The sequence below is a fragment of the Limulus polyphemus genome, unplaced genomic scaffold (genome assembly GCF_000517525.1).
Source record: "Limulus polyphemus unplaced genomic scaffold, Limulus_polyphemus-2.1.2 Scaffold4504, whole genome shotgun sequence".
Lineage (NCBI taxonomy): Eukaryota > Metazoa > Arthropoda > Merostomata > Xiphosura > Limulidae > Limulus > Limulus polyphemus.
Genome location: NW_013670114.1, coordinates 40,435 through 58,570, shown reverse-complemented (window position 1 = coordinate 58,570; position 18,136 = coordinate 40,435). Strand labels below are relative to the sequence as shown.

The 18,136-nt window shown below is 29.0% G+C and overlaps 1 protein-coding gene across 1 annotated transcript in view; it reads right to left on the bottom strand.

Annotated features, from left to right (window-relative positions):
* Positions 1-18,136, bottom strand: part of LOC106471268 (DNA topoisomerase I, mitochondrial-like) — a 57,340-nt gene that overhangs the window by 15,957 nt on the left and 23,247 nt on the right. The window contains exons 4-10 of the mRNA XM_013931859.2: positions 16,858-16,949; positions 14,279-14,408; positions 12,210-12,319; positions 10,684-10,799; positions 7,760-7,881; positions 5,432-5,554; positions 374-561 (exon numbers count right to left, since the gene is read on the bottom strand). Of these exons, the coding sequence (XP_013787313.1) occupies positions 374-561; positions 5,432-5,554; positions 7,760-7,881; positions 10,684-10,799; positions 12,210-12,319; positions 14,279-14,408; positions 16,858-16,949 (881 nt within the window). The remainder of the gene's footprint in view (positions 1-373; positions 562-5,431; positions 5,555-7,759; positions 7,882-10,683; positions 10,800-12,209; positions 12,320-14,278; positions 14,409-16,857; positions 16,950-18,136) is intronic.

Below are 18,136 nucleotides of genomic sequence, written 5' to 3'. Positions count from 1 at the left end.
AATTAAAAAAAGGAAAAGCTTTGGACCCTTGATACACAACTGTTTGCTTTGTCTTATGGAACTTCCTTATCAAACACTCTGAGGTTTAAACTAAACCTATGTGGGTAGATTCAATTCAAAGTAACTGATAAAGAGGATGATATGTTATTTCCTCTCTTCCAGTGGCTACAGTTTTTGATTGAAACTGAGGACAAACAAGTGAAATAAGTATGTAAAATACTTTAAGCACACTTTTCATCATTCCTGTAATTTTACTACAAAATTATGAAATCTAAAACTAAAGGTGTAAACATTAAATTCCTAAATAGTTTAGAAATCTGATGGTATTTCACAAAATATTACCTCAATATACCTGTCTAGCCATTTAACTTACTTTCCAATGTTTATGATTATGTCTTCAGGACGAACACGTTTCTTCAACATGCCCATTTTTGGGTGTTCCCCACGCCCACGAAATAGACCAGGAGGTTCAATTTTGAAGTTGCCAATCTTCTGTTTGTGTCCATCAATGATACAAAATCCATACTCCTTCTGGATTTCTTCATTCTTTTTCTTTATTTCCTGTAGAAATATAAATAACAAAAACAAAATATATTAGATACTTATTGATATTCTCTTATTAGTATCTACCAAGTTTTTAATGTAAAATAATAACTGAAATTTTATTTTAGTTTCGTCATTTATATTCATGGAATCCTAGTATACTACAAATACAAAATTTGGACATTATTTATGATAATATGTTCATCCACCAATGAAAATTTTAGTTTTAAGAGCGTAAAAACATGATTAGTCATATCAACCTTTATATTTGTATATATCAGATAAACTGCAAACATATTATAGTGAAAACTAATAGCTGTGTAGATTAAATGCTGTCAAAACTACCAAAACAAAAATGAGTTTCAACAATTTCTTATGAATATATATATATATATGAACCCAACAGAAATTTAGAATAATTATTTCAAAACCATTAATTTTACTTTGCAAACTCTTCATACATTGACACTTACATTAAATGATTTTTAAGTTCATTAGTGCACTTTAATACAGCTTGATGAAGCATAAAATCTAACACATGCAGACTTGGGTCATTAGGAGAGGTGGGTTTCAAAACTGATCAATATATCATGATGTATGAGTATGCTTACTTGAGTTTTACAAATACATTTATAGAGTTTGAGTTCAAAATATTTATGATAGCATAAGTCACAACATTCTTTTAATTTAATACTGGATGAAATATGTTTATATATGGTACCTAATAAGTGGTGAAAAATACAACAACTTTCACACTGAGAAAGAGAAGTATGTTATTAGATAATTATCTGAACAGTACTCAGACTAAGTAGAATATCGCAAGTTGTACAGTAATTGTGGAATAACCAAGTGTTTTTTCGACACTACCTGACAGCTCACAGAGTGCAAAAATAAGAGAAATTTGTATACAACCACAAAAGTATAAAATGTCCATATATGTAACATAAAAGTTTTGGAGCAATAAAATAAAAATTTATGGTTTTACAACTGCATATCTAAATAATGAATCAGAAATAAGCAATTAAATATTTAGATCAGATGAGACCAGAAGAAACAAATATATATATAAACAAGTAATGCATAATATTTTCTGCAGTAGACTTTTAGAGCATATACATTTGAGTCTGTATAAGCATGGTATCTAGAGTATTTAATGAGGATTAAATGTCATTAACTCTCTTGCTATGGCCTCAGCTGAGTTCGTGACCCAAAATTGACCTTTATGGTTTTCACACTATTATTTCTAATACGTTTTGTGTAACTTCACAAAATTTTGCAAGATTTCAGTAATTATTAAGAGCCATTTAAAGACAAAAAAAAAATCAGAAGTTTTAATGAAGTATTTTCATTCAAATTTCTCCATGAATATATGGAGTCAAAGTGTTGACTGCTGCGAGTACAAAGTGACTTTCATGTTAAGATTAAAAATACTTTTCTTCATTCGAAAAATCACGTTTCATTTGCTTCATCTCTAAAACGTCCTAAATAAATTTCAAATGTTTTCTCTACCCTACCTTTATACGAGGTTGGTCAATTTGACCATCCTGTAACCACGATAAAAAAACAAAGAAAACTTTAAAATAAATCTAAATCTTTTTTTATTTCTAGAATGACTTTAAATTGTAACATGAAACTACATTTATTTATCCTAAATAGCTTTATACTCCTAACAGTAGACATCTGTTTATACTTACATTTTACTGTTTTATTGCACTTTGAACTGTGTCTAACTAATATTCTTGCCATACAAGTTGTAAATCACATGGTGAACATATAGATTACATTACTCTATCAAATTACATAATGCACAGGCAATTCGTGAGTTGCTTGCTTGCGAGTGTAAATTATTATTATTCTTTATTTTACCTAATCTAACATAAATAGAGTCTAATTTTTACATTTTAGTTATCTTTATAGTAATAAATAAAGAATACACATGAAAAAAGAAGAAATAAAGTACATACTTGGGTATTCTGTTTTTTGCTGTCGGCTGTTGATGAAACTTAATCCTATATTTTTATACTAATAGTACTACTGTAATAAATAAATTTTAATCTATTTAAATAAAGCACCAAAAAACACAGAATAACAACATATAAAAAGCAGACAATGTCCCATAACTATCACAATTTTTTTGGCTTTCTAACTGTGCAACAAAAGCTGTTAAAAATTTAGCTAAGCTTGTCAATATGTTTCCCATGGAAAATAAAGTTTGAACTAGAAGTGAAATAAACAATTCTCTGTACAGCAAACAACATAATATAATATGACAGTTGACAGATTAAAACTATAGCTTTCTATTGGTTATAACTAATATAGTGTTAACCATCAGAGAAAACTTTTGGCAATTTCTGAAAGAGAGAATGTGACAGGTGGGCATGGTAAGAGGGGTCTGATTTTAAGTTTTATGGCTTTGTAACCAAATAAGTTTTAAGGCTATACAGATTACACTTTGCTTGAGTGATATCAACATTATAATGAAGAATTTATGTTAAATTTTATACTTCTTGGAGGGGTGGTAAATAAATGAGAGAAGAGGGGATGCCTAGAGAGCAAATGTCACAATTCTCATACTAGGGAAAATTCAGGATTTTTTTAAATACTGCCTTATAAAATTAAAACTTAACACTTAATATTAAAATTTGGATTATTAGTTACAATTTTAGGCCAAGTATATTCTTATAGCTTGATAAGAAAGCAGTTTAACTAAATTTTTAATGTAACTCACTAAAGCCTTGTGATATTGCAGAAAAAGATGTCTGTAGGGAAATTGCATGTCACAAAGTGTTACTGAGTTATATTCAAAATTTAATTAAACCACTTTACTATCAATGTATTTTAATGAAATTAGCATTATCAAGTACATTATGATTCAAATTCTTATTTTATTTAAGTTAGTATTCTTTAATTTCAAAAGAAACTACAAAAAGAATAATTAGAAACTTCACATTTGCTCTCACTTGAAGTGGCTATAGCATCTGAGCTTTAGACCTTGTTATATAAGAAATGAATATGGTAGAAAACTGTTTTCTTGCTGTCAAAAAACTACATGTACATACAGTTTGTTTATCATTAATTTGATATATGTTGCTAAAACTGGCCTCGAAAGAAAATTGTTACAGATATTCCTGAGTTCAAGCTATGCCGTGCATACTTGCAAAGTAGAAGCTGGGTTGCTTAGTGACAGTTTTAACTTGAAAAGCATGCTCATAATCAATAGAAAGAGCAGATTTTGCCCTTCAAGGTCGTTTATTCTTACATAACAAATAATGTATATATTTACTTTCAGCCCCGTTATAATGAGGCTAAGTTCATTGTTGAAAGGGTGTCTGTAGTGCTTGGCAATTTTCTTTGCCTTATATATATTATTTTGATAGACAGATTGCATTTAGGTTTTATTTTTATATTTTAGTTAATTAAGTGTTATTTGTGATTTAAGATTTATGTCTGAGTGCAAAAAATATTATGCCAGAGGGGTTAAACCTAAAAGCCGAAATTAAAGCAACATCATCCATGGAAATTTGTTGATGTGTGTCAACATAAATAAAACAGGCCTGTGATGGTTTTATTGTCTTGAAGTTTTCCCATGTTCTTCGTTAATTCCTGTATGCTGAATCCGAAAATGATATCCATTTTTCTCCATCACGTATAGATTTTTCACAAAACTTCATAATGCAGTACATAAAAGAATGACAACAACACGTAGTTTGAGAGTAAAAGATGTAATTTCAAAAAAAAATCACAATGAATAAGGTTGCATATTTGTTGGACATCAATGTTCTTCCCTTTTCTTCAGTTTGTTTGTATTTTTGTTTACAAACATAATAAAAAATTTTCATTAATAATAATTTGATCTAAATAAGAGTTTTTTTTCTTCCCAATATATAAAAAATCCTTATGTGATAGAAAAAATTAATATTATTTTCAAAATTTGCATAGCTGAATTATGGAAAATCTGTTATTAAAACCAAAACAACTTTTATGAAGTTTAAAATCGCAGGCCTATGTAATCAAAGACAAAAAAGGAGAGGAAAATAAAATATTAAAAATAAGTTGAGTGAAAAGGTAAAGAAGTGAAATTATGCATTTCAATCACTGAAGATGTCATTAAAATAATCAACAAAGATTTGAAAGGTATGTACATATTTCTATTTCTTAATTTTAAACATTTCATTGCACTGTATACTGATGTTATAGAGAAAATGGCAAACAAAATATAAATATTTACCTTAAAAAAACTTTTGATATTCATTTAGGAGGTTCCAAAGATTTTGCAAGCAAAAAATGAAAACCATAAGGTAAACAATAGTATTGTTATTCAGGAAAATCACTTTCCAGGTGCACTATTCAGAGTCTGAGTGCAAATAACAAATTTTTATTAAAAAAAGTATATAAATCAGAATTAAAGATTTTATTTTTCTGAAATTACTTACTTTTAGGAAGGTTCTTGTCAAATTTCAAACAATTTCATCCATTAGTTTTATTTTTGGAACAAAATATTATGAGTAACATTAGGTGCTACGAATTGCAGCACCCTGTAGTCATAGGGTTAAACTGCATTGTTATTATTTATGTGTATGCATATTTACATAAGTAACAGAATTCCATTACAATAATATGGGTACTGTAGTCACTCATGATATGCACATTTAATGCAGAGTATTGTGTTTAATAAGTGCACTAGAAAAAACAATGGAAGTAACAAGTTCCACACTTTTCAGTAAATTAAGTGATTTTTTTAAAGCTCTATACTGAACCCTGCTATATGTAATGCAATACTCCTGGTTACTCTTTTTATGTCCAGTTACTGGTATACTGGTATTGGTATATCTACTGCAAGTGAGCTCTTAACAAAGTGCTCCAATGCTACCATATATATTTTTCTTACAGCTTTCTCTTCCTTAGACATGTTTTTTCTCTCTTCTGACTTGACTTTAAAATATTCTGCTAATTCCTTGAAGTTACACTTCTTCAAATCTGTGATCTTTTCTTTTTCTTCTTGGGTCATTACCTATAAGAAAAAAAAAGCAAAAAGAAACTGCTATGCAAAAAATATAGCATTCAAACTCAGATTGGATCAACATATGAAATCAGTATAACAGAAAGTTAAAATTTTGGAATACATAAGCTGAACAATAGAAATTAATAACCCTTTTCAGGTGGATCTGAGATTGTTAATCGACTTTATGATCGAACAGAAAGCCACTGGGGGGCATATCAAAGATAAATAAATACCAATAAATCAGATCAAAAATCTACATAATCCTAATTTAACACTCCAAGGTTTATTAATTCATATCTTAATGCAAAAAAACACACACCAACAAAAACAAATTTACAAGTCGTCTCTGCTAGAATAGTAAAAATACTTGTCAAACATTTGAAAAAGAAACTCATTTTGCTAAAACTTTTTCCTACAAATGTTTCTGATCATAAACATATAAAATTATTCAATTTTTATTTCTATTTACATTCTGAACTATTAGATGAAGGAATAATTAAGATCTGTACTAACTAGTTTCTTGGTACTTGAGATAAAATAAGTAGGAAAGAAATAACTTTTTATTTTCCTCTCTTTATGCACACAAGTGTCTGAGAAAATCTAACTAGTTTAAAAGAAAAAAAGAAGAAGAAAAAAGACTAAATTATCAATAGTCTAGTTACATCATCACTATGAAAGTGGTGAAAATAACACTAGGTTTTATTAGTTTGCTGTGTTGTTGTTGAGACCTGTGTCCGAGACCAAGACCTTGTGATAAATTACACAATGAAAAATAAAGCAAGAAGAATAAAAGTCACATGCATCAAACAAACTTTATTAACATCTTAACTGCAAATCTTTTACATGTTAATCCCATGTCTTAATTTTAACGTCTCCTCCTATGAAAAAAAAACAAAACAAAAATATGAATAAATAAAAACAAATCAAGAAGGTCAGCAAATCAAACAAAAGAAAATTTTTTACTGTATTTCAAGAGTTTATGGTGTCAGTGAATTCTTTATGATCTTTGAAGCCAAACAGGATCACAGCAGGTCTACTAGACATGTTGAATATCAGGGAATATAGCTCACATTTAACATAAATATGTGCACCAGATGAAGTTCATACAAACTTGTAATAAGCCTATGTGTAATGCAATGTACAGTAGCCACTAATTTTGATTAGCACATGTTATAACTGGGTAGGTCTAAATCTAAATACTGGTAAAACTTTTAAATTTAACCAGTCTTGTATTCAGAACCTGTAAAACATTGACACTCAAGTGGCCCGAAATCAAGATCTTATGAAGGTTGGTCTAAAAACCTACAACACTGGTAGTCTGGTAATATCATGATAGTTGTGGTAATAGTAATAGGTATTTTTGTAGTCACTTATCACCATGAAAGTGGCCATAACAATAATATGTTCTTAGTATTATGGTTATATATTTAATTAACTATACTAATGGACAGGTTGATTTTTAGTTTTTCTCTAAGTACAAAGCTTGCTCTGATTGGAAGTTAATATTAATCAACATCACGAAAGTAATAAGAAAAAAAACTAGGTTCTTGGTAGTATGGTAACATCATCTTATAAGTGACAACAAGAACCTTATCAATATGGTAACACCATCATTACAAATGCAATAACAAGATTAGATTCTTAGTAGTACAATAACATCATCTTGATGAAAGTTACGATAACAAAATTAGGTTCTCAACCATCAGTTAACATCATCTTGATGAAAGTGATGATGATTAGGTTCTCAACAGTATGGTAAAAACATTATTATGAACATAAAGATTTGGAAAATTATGCTTAACTTACACAGTTTTTCCCTGTTTGTGAAGGATGAATTTTTGTTGTTTTCACCCTATATATAATTTGTAACAGATAATTTCAAGTCTATTGCTAGTAAATAAAAAAAAAAACAAATATTAAAAATGTCTTGAAGAGAACTTAAGAGCATTTAATATTTGAAAATTATAAAATGTCAAGTTTAAAAAAGAGCTGGATATATTTGGTTAATATATCCTAGAAATAAATCTACATTGGTCTCTAATAAGTGGAAAATAGAAATTAGATGCATTTTTTGTTTTGATAATATGAAGAGAACAAAAGTATACGGTTTCTTTAATTGATTTGATCTTGTGGAATTTGTTGAAGACATAACTGATACTTAATAATGAAGAAATGTTTTACTAGTTGGTTATAGAAAATAAATGTTTAACATACCTTCCTCCAGTCCTTAAAAAAGTTTTTGTTGAAAACATCTTTGGTAACATATTCATGCTCCAGCATTCTGGCATAAAACCCTGCTACTTCTTCACATTCTGGACTCAAGACCATATGTTTACCTGATAAAAATATTTTACCTTAGTGTTTTTACATAAAAAATTGAAATTATTATTAAAGAAAATTTTATGTAAAACAATTTTACACCCAGTTTATAACTTTTCTTTCAACCTTTTATGAGTAGAGTTGATGCAATGGGTCGAGCTTCTGCCTATGAAGCTATACATACTGTAACTCTAAATTTACTAACTGTATCTTCACAGAATTAGTAAAGCTTTTAGTAAACATTAAAAATCACATATATCAGCCACTAGAATAAAATGTCCCAAAACTACTATACCTGGCTTTCTAAATAAGTTAAAAAAATTCTGTTAGCACAACAATGATCTTGGAATGAAAATCTTCTAACCACTGAATAATCTAGTTGAGAAAACTGACACAATGAGATGCAGATTCATGCAGAAGAAATCCACTCTATTTATTGGTTATAGGCATGTCCATCAGCCATATAAGTTTGAAATTGGATTAACAAAATAATATCCAATGTCAGAGAGAGAGAGAGGAGAAGTTTCTATGATGTATTTAACAAAAGTAGCATCTTTTTGAAATTAGAAAATTATTAAGTGAAGAAATCAGAGCTGAGATGCATCACTTGACATAGAATATTGAGAAATTTTTTTAATGTTTCTTTTTGAAATTAAGTTCAAATTTTCATGAACAATTATTGATAGTGAATACATTGATATTACAGTTGTTTAATTAACTTTTGTTGAATGTAACAATGTAAAAAGGTCATGAAATGTCCATTTGGCAACTGTACTCTTAAAGGGTTAAAGTAGCAACACATTAAACCTATGGACACAGGCTCATGTATTTTACATATCCTTGTAACCACCATGAAAGTATACATACTACAACTATGAAGGTACTCAACGTATCTTTATGAAATGTGACAAGCTTTTACTAAGCATTACAACTCTTTTGCACAAAAAAATCTGATTTTTCAATTGAGTATTTTTGCTAAAAATTTGTCCATGAATATATGGAGTAGGAGAGTTGAGTGCTCTGAGACAAAGTGATTTTTCATGTTTCATATGTATAACCTCTGAAATATCCTAAATAAATATCCATATTTATTTTTCAGTAAATCTTTAGATTTTGTTATTTTCTTTACTATAACTCTATATGGACTGCCCCCCAGTGGCACAGCGGTATGTCTGCAGACTTACAGTGCAAGAAATCTAGTTTTGATACCCGTGGTGGGCACAGCACAGATAGCCCATTGTGTAGCTTTGTGCTTAATTACAAACAAACAAACTATACAGACTTCATCAATTTGATCAACCTTGTAACCACCAAAACAAATACAAAATATTTATAAATCATCCTTAATGCACATAAGAACAATGAATAATAATATATACAAAGCAAGCAATGTTCTATACTTTTTCTAATTTAACTGACTTTCTAACTAAGGCAGGACAGACTTAAAATAATTCTTTTAGCTGCTCTGAACATCGCAAGATAAAACTTTCAAACTGAACAAAAAATTGACTATACTTTGTACCGAAAACAACACAGAATTATATGTCACTCTATAGACAAAAGGTTGGCCTTTCTATTGGTTATAAATGATATAAAACGTTAGAAAGAATTACTGACAATTTGTGAAAGAGTTTGTCGGTTGGCAAGTAGACTGAATTTTTTAGATTATGACTCCATAAACAAAGACTGAAAGCTATACAAATTAGACTTTGCCTTAGTAGTATCAATATTGCAATGAGTAATTTATGTCATATCTCATATTTCAGAGGAGTGGGAAATAAATCAGAAAAAGGGAAAGACCTAGAGAACAAATGTTACGATTTTCACACTTGGAGAGCTTGAGGATTTATTTAAATATTTCCCTATAAAATTAAATCAAAACTTGACTTAATTATGTTTTGATGCCACATTTATTCATATAATACATTGATAATAAAGTAGTTTAATTATATTTTGAATGTAACTCAGTTGGAGGTCGTGACATATGCAATATGATTTACCTGTAGTGAGAGGGTTAACTTTTTTTCAGGACAAAGGCTATTTTAGCAAGACTAGTATGGCTACACATTATAAGTTTTCTTCAGGTTACAGCAATAAAAGGTTATTTTCTATTAATTTAAAAAATCATGCATTATGAATTTGTCAAACATGTGACAGCTTTCTGAACTAGCTTTTAACAACACTGCACACAACATCTTGTTTAAACTGATGTAACACTATGGAGTTTTTGGTTGATTGTTGTCCAGAAAAAGTTCTAAACGACAAAATCAACTTAAGCTCCTCCACACTTGTCTCTAGGTGAATGTCAAGGTCACTTCCGGTTCTTTGTTAAAACATATATATAAACCCTGCTACAAAACATTTCAGTCTGTATCTGATGATGCCTTTAATGGTGAAACCATGGTTGCAATAAATGGTGTACTTGTGAAAAGTACAGTTGTCTTGTGTTTCCTCAATTCTGTAGATACGTTTATAGATAATCCCTCAACAGAATATAAACTTTATTAATTTTGAAGCAACATATTCAACAAAGGCCACACCTTATATACAATAAACATGCTATGCTCAGAACATACAACTTTAATTTTAAAAAAAGAAGACAAACCTATAAACAGCATGATATATATATATCATGATTTTGATTAGTACAGTTAAGAAAGTAGCATGTGGGTGCATGCAAGTCCCAAAACAAAAACTTCAAAGAATGAAAAACATAATATCACAACCAACATCACAATTCTTATTTCTGTCAGACCTAACTTACTGTGTTCAAACTGTAATAATGCAACTACTGTGTAGTAACTTTAAATATCACCTACCTTCATAATAAAACTTGACTGATTTTGGTAGAGGCTCATAAGGTGGTGCAAGGACAGGACCACTGTGCTGAAGTGTTTTCCATTTTACACCCTCTGCATGTTTTTCTTCCTCCCACCTTTGTAAGGTAAACACATTATTTTTCTAATCAATAATGTATAGTATTTTAACTTTTTCTTTTTAATAAAATGTTTGAACTTAAACCAAAATTGGAATAATTACTTTACCATAAAGTCTTGGAGAAAGATATAATACTCTGAAGTGCAACAGTCTTCCTATCACATTAAAATAATGCTACCTTTACAGGTCATTAACACAGGAATCTTTTTCTGAGCATATCCCAAGATTTTGGTGAATTAGATTCAAAATTTAATTAAACTAATTTCTTATCATGGTATATGAATAAATTTGACACAAAATGGTAGCTAATAATCAAATTTTTACTATTATATATGTTTTATGTTCTTAATTTTAGATGGCAATATGAAAAAATAATCCTGAATTCCCCTAGTATGAGAATTGTGACATTTTCTTTCCAGGCATCCTCTCTTCTCTAATTTATTTACCACCCCTCCAAGAAGTATGAAATTCAATGTAAATTACTTATTATAATGTTGTCATCACTCAGACTGGTCAAACTCTTACAGAGTTAAGGTGGAAAAAATAACAGATAAAATATAAAGTTTTACTAAAAAAACTAGCATGGTTCATACTGAATTGCTCTGATCAATTTTAAGCACTTTCTAAGCACCCTCAGAATGTTTTTCAAGCACTTTTTGGAAGCTAAAATCTACATCAAAATCAACCAGATTCCATTGAAATTTTATAAATTTCCTATTTATTTGTAGACTAAAAAGAAAAGAAAGACTATTTATTGTGCTCAACTCTCCAACATGCATTAAAGTTAGATATATCGATATATTCTGCTATTATAATATTTTCAAGTACTTTTGCAAAAAAGGCTCCTTTTCAAGCACTTTCTCAAGCTCTTGAAATTCCATTCTCAATCTCAAGGACTTTCAAGAATACGTATACACCTTGTAGGAGGTTTTAGAGATTAGATAAATGAAATTTTAGATTTTTCAGATGAAGAAAAGTATTTTTAATCTTAATATGAAAATCACTTGGCAGTCGAAGCAGTCGACATATTGACTCTTTATATATTCATGGAGAAATTTTTAGAGAAAATAAATCATTGAAAATTACAATATTTTGTTTATAAAAGACTTATAATGATTACTGAAAACTTGAAAAATTAAGTGAAGATACATAAAACATATCAGACATTATAGTATGGAAACTATAAAGGTCAATTTGGGATCATGAACTTGGCTGATTAAAGCAAACTAGTAGGGAGAGAGTTAAAACTGAAATAATCAGTAGAGTAATGAAACAGACAAACACACTCATATTGTTGTTTTTCATAATTTAAGCATATAGAAAATATTTTACATTAATTCTTATAAATAGAGTTTTCAAAACAAAAGGCTTTGTTATAGAGTAACAAATTCAATTAAACGGCACAAACCATTTCCAAACTTCTTGCTCTTCTTTTTGTTTTCCTGATTTCCTTGAGCTGCTTGTTTCTGTGGATCCCTTTTTTATCTTCTTGTCTTCTTTCTTCACTTTTTTAATAGGCTAATGATGCAAAATGTGTAACATAAGACTGAGAAAATGGCATATATCTTTAACGACCAACAGTTTCTGAAGAACAAATAATTAGACTCCTCATAATATTTTCGTAACACTCCATAATATATTACTCAATATATATATATTACGATTTCCTACACTAGTAATCAAGATTGAGCATAGGCCCAGTTTTATAACTGTTCATATATAATTTCATTTATTATTTATACAAATTAGAGTTAATTGATTTTTTAATGCAAAATCTTAAATTCTTTTACCAAAAAACCCATGCCCACGTAAAATAAAAAATACTTGAGAATTATAAAACAGAAGCACTGTGATTACCATTAAAATATAGAAAAATGACGAATAAATGTTATAGAACCAAAAGTAATTTATATGCAGAGCTGACTTGGTTAATTTCATGCCTCAATTTGTGTAACAGGAAACTCTCTGTTTCACAGAAGTTCTGTTCATCACTGGACCCTTCTAAAATCTTAAACACTTGATCTAGTCATGGATCTCAAACATGCACATTCTTTCACATGATCTATCAACTTTCCTTTAGTGGACCTGATATAGGTTTGCCGACAGCGAAGTCCTTTAAGGATAATTATAAACTATTTTAGGTGACATACAGTCCTAAAATCTAAAAAAAAATGTAGACCACAATGAGGTTTCAAAATACATCTTAGCTATATTGGAGAATATGTCTTACAAAGTAAATTTACCAATATATTGCAAGGATACTTAAAAACTTCATACATGGATTGTTGATTAAAATTTCACTTAGTCAAACAATTATGAAGTATTCTGCCAATAACATATAAAATTCTTTATGCAAAACTTCATAATTACTATATATGTTGTATTTACAATGATCAGACTGATGGTGGTGCTACAAGTTCCAGGTTGGCACCTTCTTTAGCCAATCCTTTTCTTTGCTATCAAGAAAAACAAAGAATTGAAGACTTTCCACATTCTTTTCAACCCCTTTACTATAAATATATAGATGATACTTTTAATGGTTTTAGAAATTCTGATCAAGTTTCTCAATTTCTTGAGTACTTGAATAGTAAACACAACAATATTAAAATTCACCGCTGACCATCAACAATATCACAAACTTTCATTTTTGGACACACTGATTCATAAAAATAATGGTTAATTCCAATGTGAAGTATACCATAAAAAAATGTTTTACCAGCTAGTATTCTAACTTTGAAGGCTCTGTACCAAATGTTTTTAAAGAAAACTTGGTTAAGATTTTATTTCATCATACATAAGATATACAGTAGTTACAAAGTTTTGCATAAATAATTTAATAATATTCAAAGAATTCTTATGCAATAGTTTTCCTGTATAAATGTTATTGATAGAATACTTCATAATTATTTTGATAAGTGGAGTTTTAGTACACCAACCATAAATGAAGTTTCCATATATTCTGGTGTTACAACCTTGCAATATACAGTAAATATTCTTTGATTAAAAAAAAAAATCAGTTAAAAATGTACTTTGTAAGGCATACTCTCTAATGCAGCTAAGATGTATTTTTAAACCTTATTGTTGTCTAAAATTTCTTGAAGTTTAAGAATTGCGAATATTGCATTAAAGTCACCTAATTTGATTTATAAATTTATTTGTCCTCTCTATCAGTAAGGCCATATCAGGTCCATGAAAAGAGAATTGTTAAACTTGTGCGAAAGAACACTGATTGTACTTGAACATGCTCTAGATGAGTGTGATGTAGTCGTTCTATGCAAATAATTTTAAAACCTTAGTAAGGGGCAATGACAAACAAAGTATCCATACCAGAGAGAGCTTGCTCATACATAAATTGAGGCATGAAAATAACCAAGTCAGCACCACATATAAATTACTTTTGGTTCTGCACCATTAACATATTAAATACACTACTCTGTATGAGCACCTACATTTAATTCTAATATTATCTACACTTACCTTTAAATCCTCATCCTCTGTTTTTCTTTTTCTGTTCTCTGCTTCCTTGTTGTGTTTATCTTTTTTTTCTGTCTTTACTTTTATTTTTTCTTCTGAGTGTTCAACCTTAATTTTCTTAACCTTTTCTGCTCTGTATTTGATAAAGATTATAGGCTTGTTAGTGTCAACAAACTTGTAGTTTATATTCTAATATACTAAAGCTCATACACTTAATGTTAATGAAGTTACCACTTTTTTACATGCTACCCAAAAGTAATGATTTATAATAATTTTCACTTAAATTTGTCTCATGATTGTTAAACACCTAGGTAAGGGTGTTTGGAAAGACATCCACACTTATAGAAAGAAAACCTAGGTTCAGTGTGAGCATATATAGTGAATAAATATAGAAATCATCAACTATACAACATAAGACATTGGTATTGGGCCTTTTCATTTGTAAACACTATATTCTTAATCTAGTGTCTTAGTGATTTTCAAGAATTGGAATAATAGTACTCCAACCACACTATATTTGTTATATCCATTGCTTGATACAACAAACTGGGATACAACAAACACAGCAGTGGTCAGAACACTATTTATATAAGTCATTTGGTACAAGAAGTTATTATGGTGTGTACACATTTTACAAGCCAGCAAAGAATTATTACAATTGTACTTATCATAAGACCTATTACATTTTTAAACACTACTTTCTTAACTCTCTCACTATGGTTTCAGTCAATTCACCCAAGTTTGTGACCCCAAATTAACCTTTAGTTTCCATTCTGTAACTTCTAATGTCTTATGTACCTTCATGAAATTTTGCAAGCTTTCAGTAAATATTATAAGTCTTTTGCAGATAAATAAGAATTTTTAATGAAGTATTTTTACTATAAATTTCTCCATGAATATACAGAGTCAAAGTGTTGACAACTCCGAGTGCAAAATGATTTTCATATTAAGATCAAAAATATTTTCTTAATCTGAAATTGTCAAACTTCATTTGCATAATTGCTAAAACCTTCTAATTCAATTTCAAACGTTTTTTAAGTAATCTATATTTTCTCTGCCCTACCTCTATACAGGGCTGGTTAATTTGACCGATATTGTAACCACCATAAAAAAATCTAAGTTACCTCCTTTTTCTTTCTAGAATGACTTCAAAATGTACAAGGAAACTAGATGTGCTTATCCTAAATATTTTAAAGCTCATAACAGTATACATGTTTCTACTTAAAATTTTATTGTTTTATTGCTCTTTGAACTGTGTCTAAGTAATAACCCCCAATACACAAAATGTAAATTACTTGGCTAACATGTAGCTCAAATTTCTCTACTGAATTAAGTAATGCATGAGCTACTTGCAAGTGTACCTCGTAAACAATTTATTATTTTTCTTTATCTTACCTAATCTAACCTAGTTTCTAATTTTTACATTTTAGTTACTTTATAATAATAAATAAAGAATACAGAAGAAATAAATAAATTACCTGGGTACCTTTTTTTTTTTGCTATTGACTGTTGATGAAACATAACCCTACTTTTTTTATACTAATGATACTACTACACTAAATAATGCATCTATGAACACAAAATAATAACACATAAAAACAGACAATATCCTATAATTATTATAATTTTCCTGGCTTTCTAACTATGTGACGAGAGTTATTAAAAATTCAGCTAAGCTCACTGCTGTTTCCCCTGAGAATAAAGTTTGAACTGGAAGCAAAATAGACAGTTCTCTGTAAAGAAAACAATGTAATATAATACATCAGTTGACAGATTAAAACTCTGGTTTTCTATTGGTTCTAGATAATATAGAATTAAACATCAGATAGAACTATTGGCAACTTGTGAAAGAAAGGATATGACATGTTGGCATGGCAAGAGGGTTATGATTTTCTAGCTTAAAGTTGTGTAAGCCAATAAGATTAAAGGTTATAAAAATTATGCTTTACCTGAGTAATGACTATATAATAATGGGTAATTTCATTAAATTTTGAACTTCTTGAACATGTGGTAAATAAATTAGAGAAGAGGGAAGACCTAGAGTCACAATTCCCATACTAAGGGAGATTGAAGATTTGTTAAAAATATTTCTGTATAAAATTAAGAACTTCAAACTCATATAATATTAAAATTTTACTTATTAGCTATGTTCTGATGCCAAGTTTATTTGCATACCATGATAATAGATTAGTATAATTAAATCTTTAACATAACTCAGTAAAACCTCACAACTAATACAGAAAAGGGTACATTTATGGAAAGAGTTAATCTAGTTCCTATAGTGATTTCCAAAAATAATAAGTGTGTATAATAGTATTCCAACCACCTATAGCCCAAATGGTCTGAAGAGCTCCTGATTAAGTGAAATGCATTGTTGGCAATGGATTTGACAAATATAGTACAGTTGGAATACTATTATTATACACTTTTCTAATCTATACAAATAAATGTCAGTATGTGTGTGTATCTGTTCCTAATACATTTCCACATTTCTTGATCAATCAGCACCAAACTTGACAATGATACAATATAGCATAAGGAAGATCATGAGGGGGTGTTAAAAGAGAATAATATCTTTATACCGTGCAGCTAGTGGCTCATCATCTGAATCACCATCTCTTTCCCTCTTAATTTTCACTTCTTTGGTTTTTTCTGCCACAACTGTCCTCGCTGCCTAATAATGATAAGAGTTTGCTCATTATGTGAATAAGGTTAGGACTAAAAACTCAAAGGTTTATCTCAAAACAAAATATAGATGTACAATTATTAAATTTGTACAAACAAACACCATATTAACATTGGTGTTTTAAGGATTTACAATTTTTACAACTGTCCTTGCTCCCTAATAATGATAAGAGTTTACTCATTATGTTAATAAGGTTTGGACTAAAAACTCAAAAGTCTATCTCAAAACAAAATATTGATGTACAATTATTAAATTTGTACAACAGAAAACACTAACACTGGTGTTCTAAGGATTTACAAAATATCTCCAATTTTTTTAACCAAGTTTTTTAATATCCTAGAGCATAAATCCACAGGTTTTTAAAATACTGTGTAAGTAAGTATGGTTTTCAATATTACTATCTCAACCTAATCAATTTTGATAAGATACAGGAAAGTCATTGAGTTTTCAACATCGTGACATCAAGCCACATTTTCTAGTCTAGCTTTACACAGCTTTACTACAGTTTAAAACACAAAATATATATTTAAAGTCAAAGTAACCTTTCAATCATAGTAGAGCTATTATTTTGCTTTTTTTTTTAATAATTTATATTTTTCAGTTATTATAACTATACATTTAGTCTTAGAAGGATAAAATTTATCTTGAAGCTTCTTTCATGGTATTATATTGCATGTACTACATATACAAGGCTCTGTCCTACATTATATCACTTGTAATAAACAACATTATAAACTTATACTACTTCCACCAGCTGTAAGGTTTTTGCAAAACTCAGCAATTTTTATCTACAAGCAAATGTATATGTTTAATAATAGATATCAGTTAATCTTGAAAGCTAGAACATTTAAAAAGTGTAAAATATATTATAAACATTTAACTCACATATTTAACATTTTTAAGCCTAACTCATTCTTCCCCAACAGACTTTCTAACAGAAATTTTCTACAGAATTCTAGGAAAGTTTTCATGAGAAACAAGACATACATGTTCACAAAATATAAAAATAGGCTAAAGAAAAAATGCAACAACAGACAACTACGTCCTTAACCATTTTTGGATTTAAAAGTCATATAAAAAAATGACAAGTGAAGATGAAAAAAATTTCCTTTCTCTAAAGTTATAATATTTGTATCTTTACAGCTAGCAACAAAAAATATATTTGGTAATCTTTT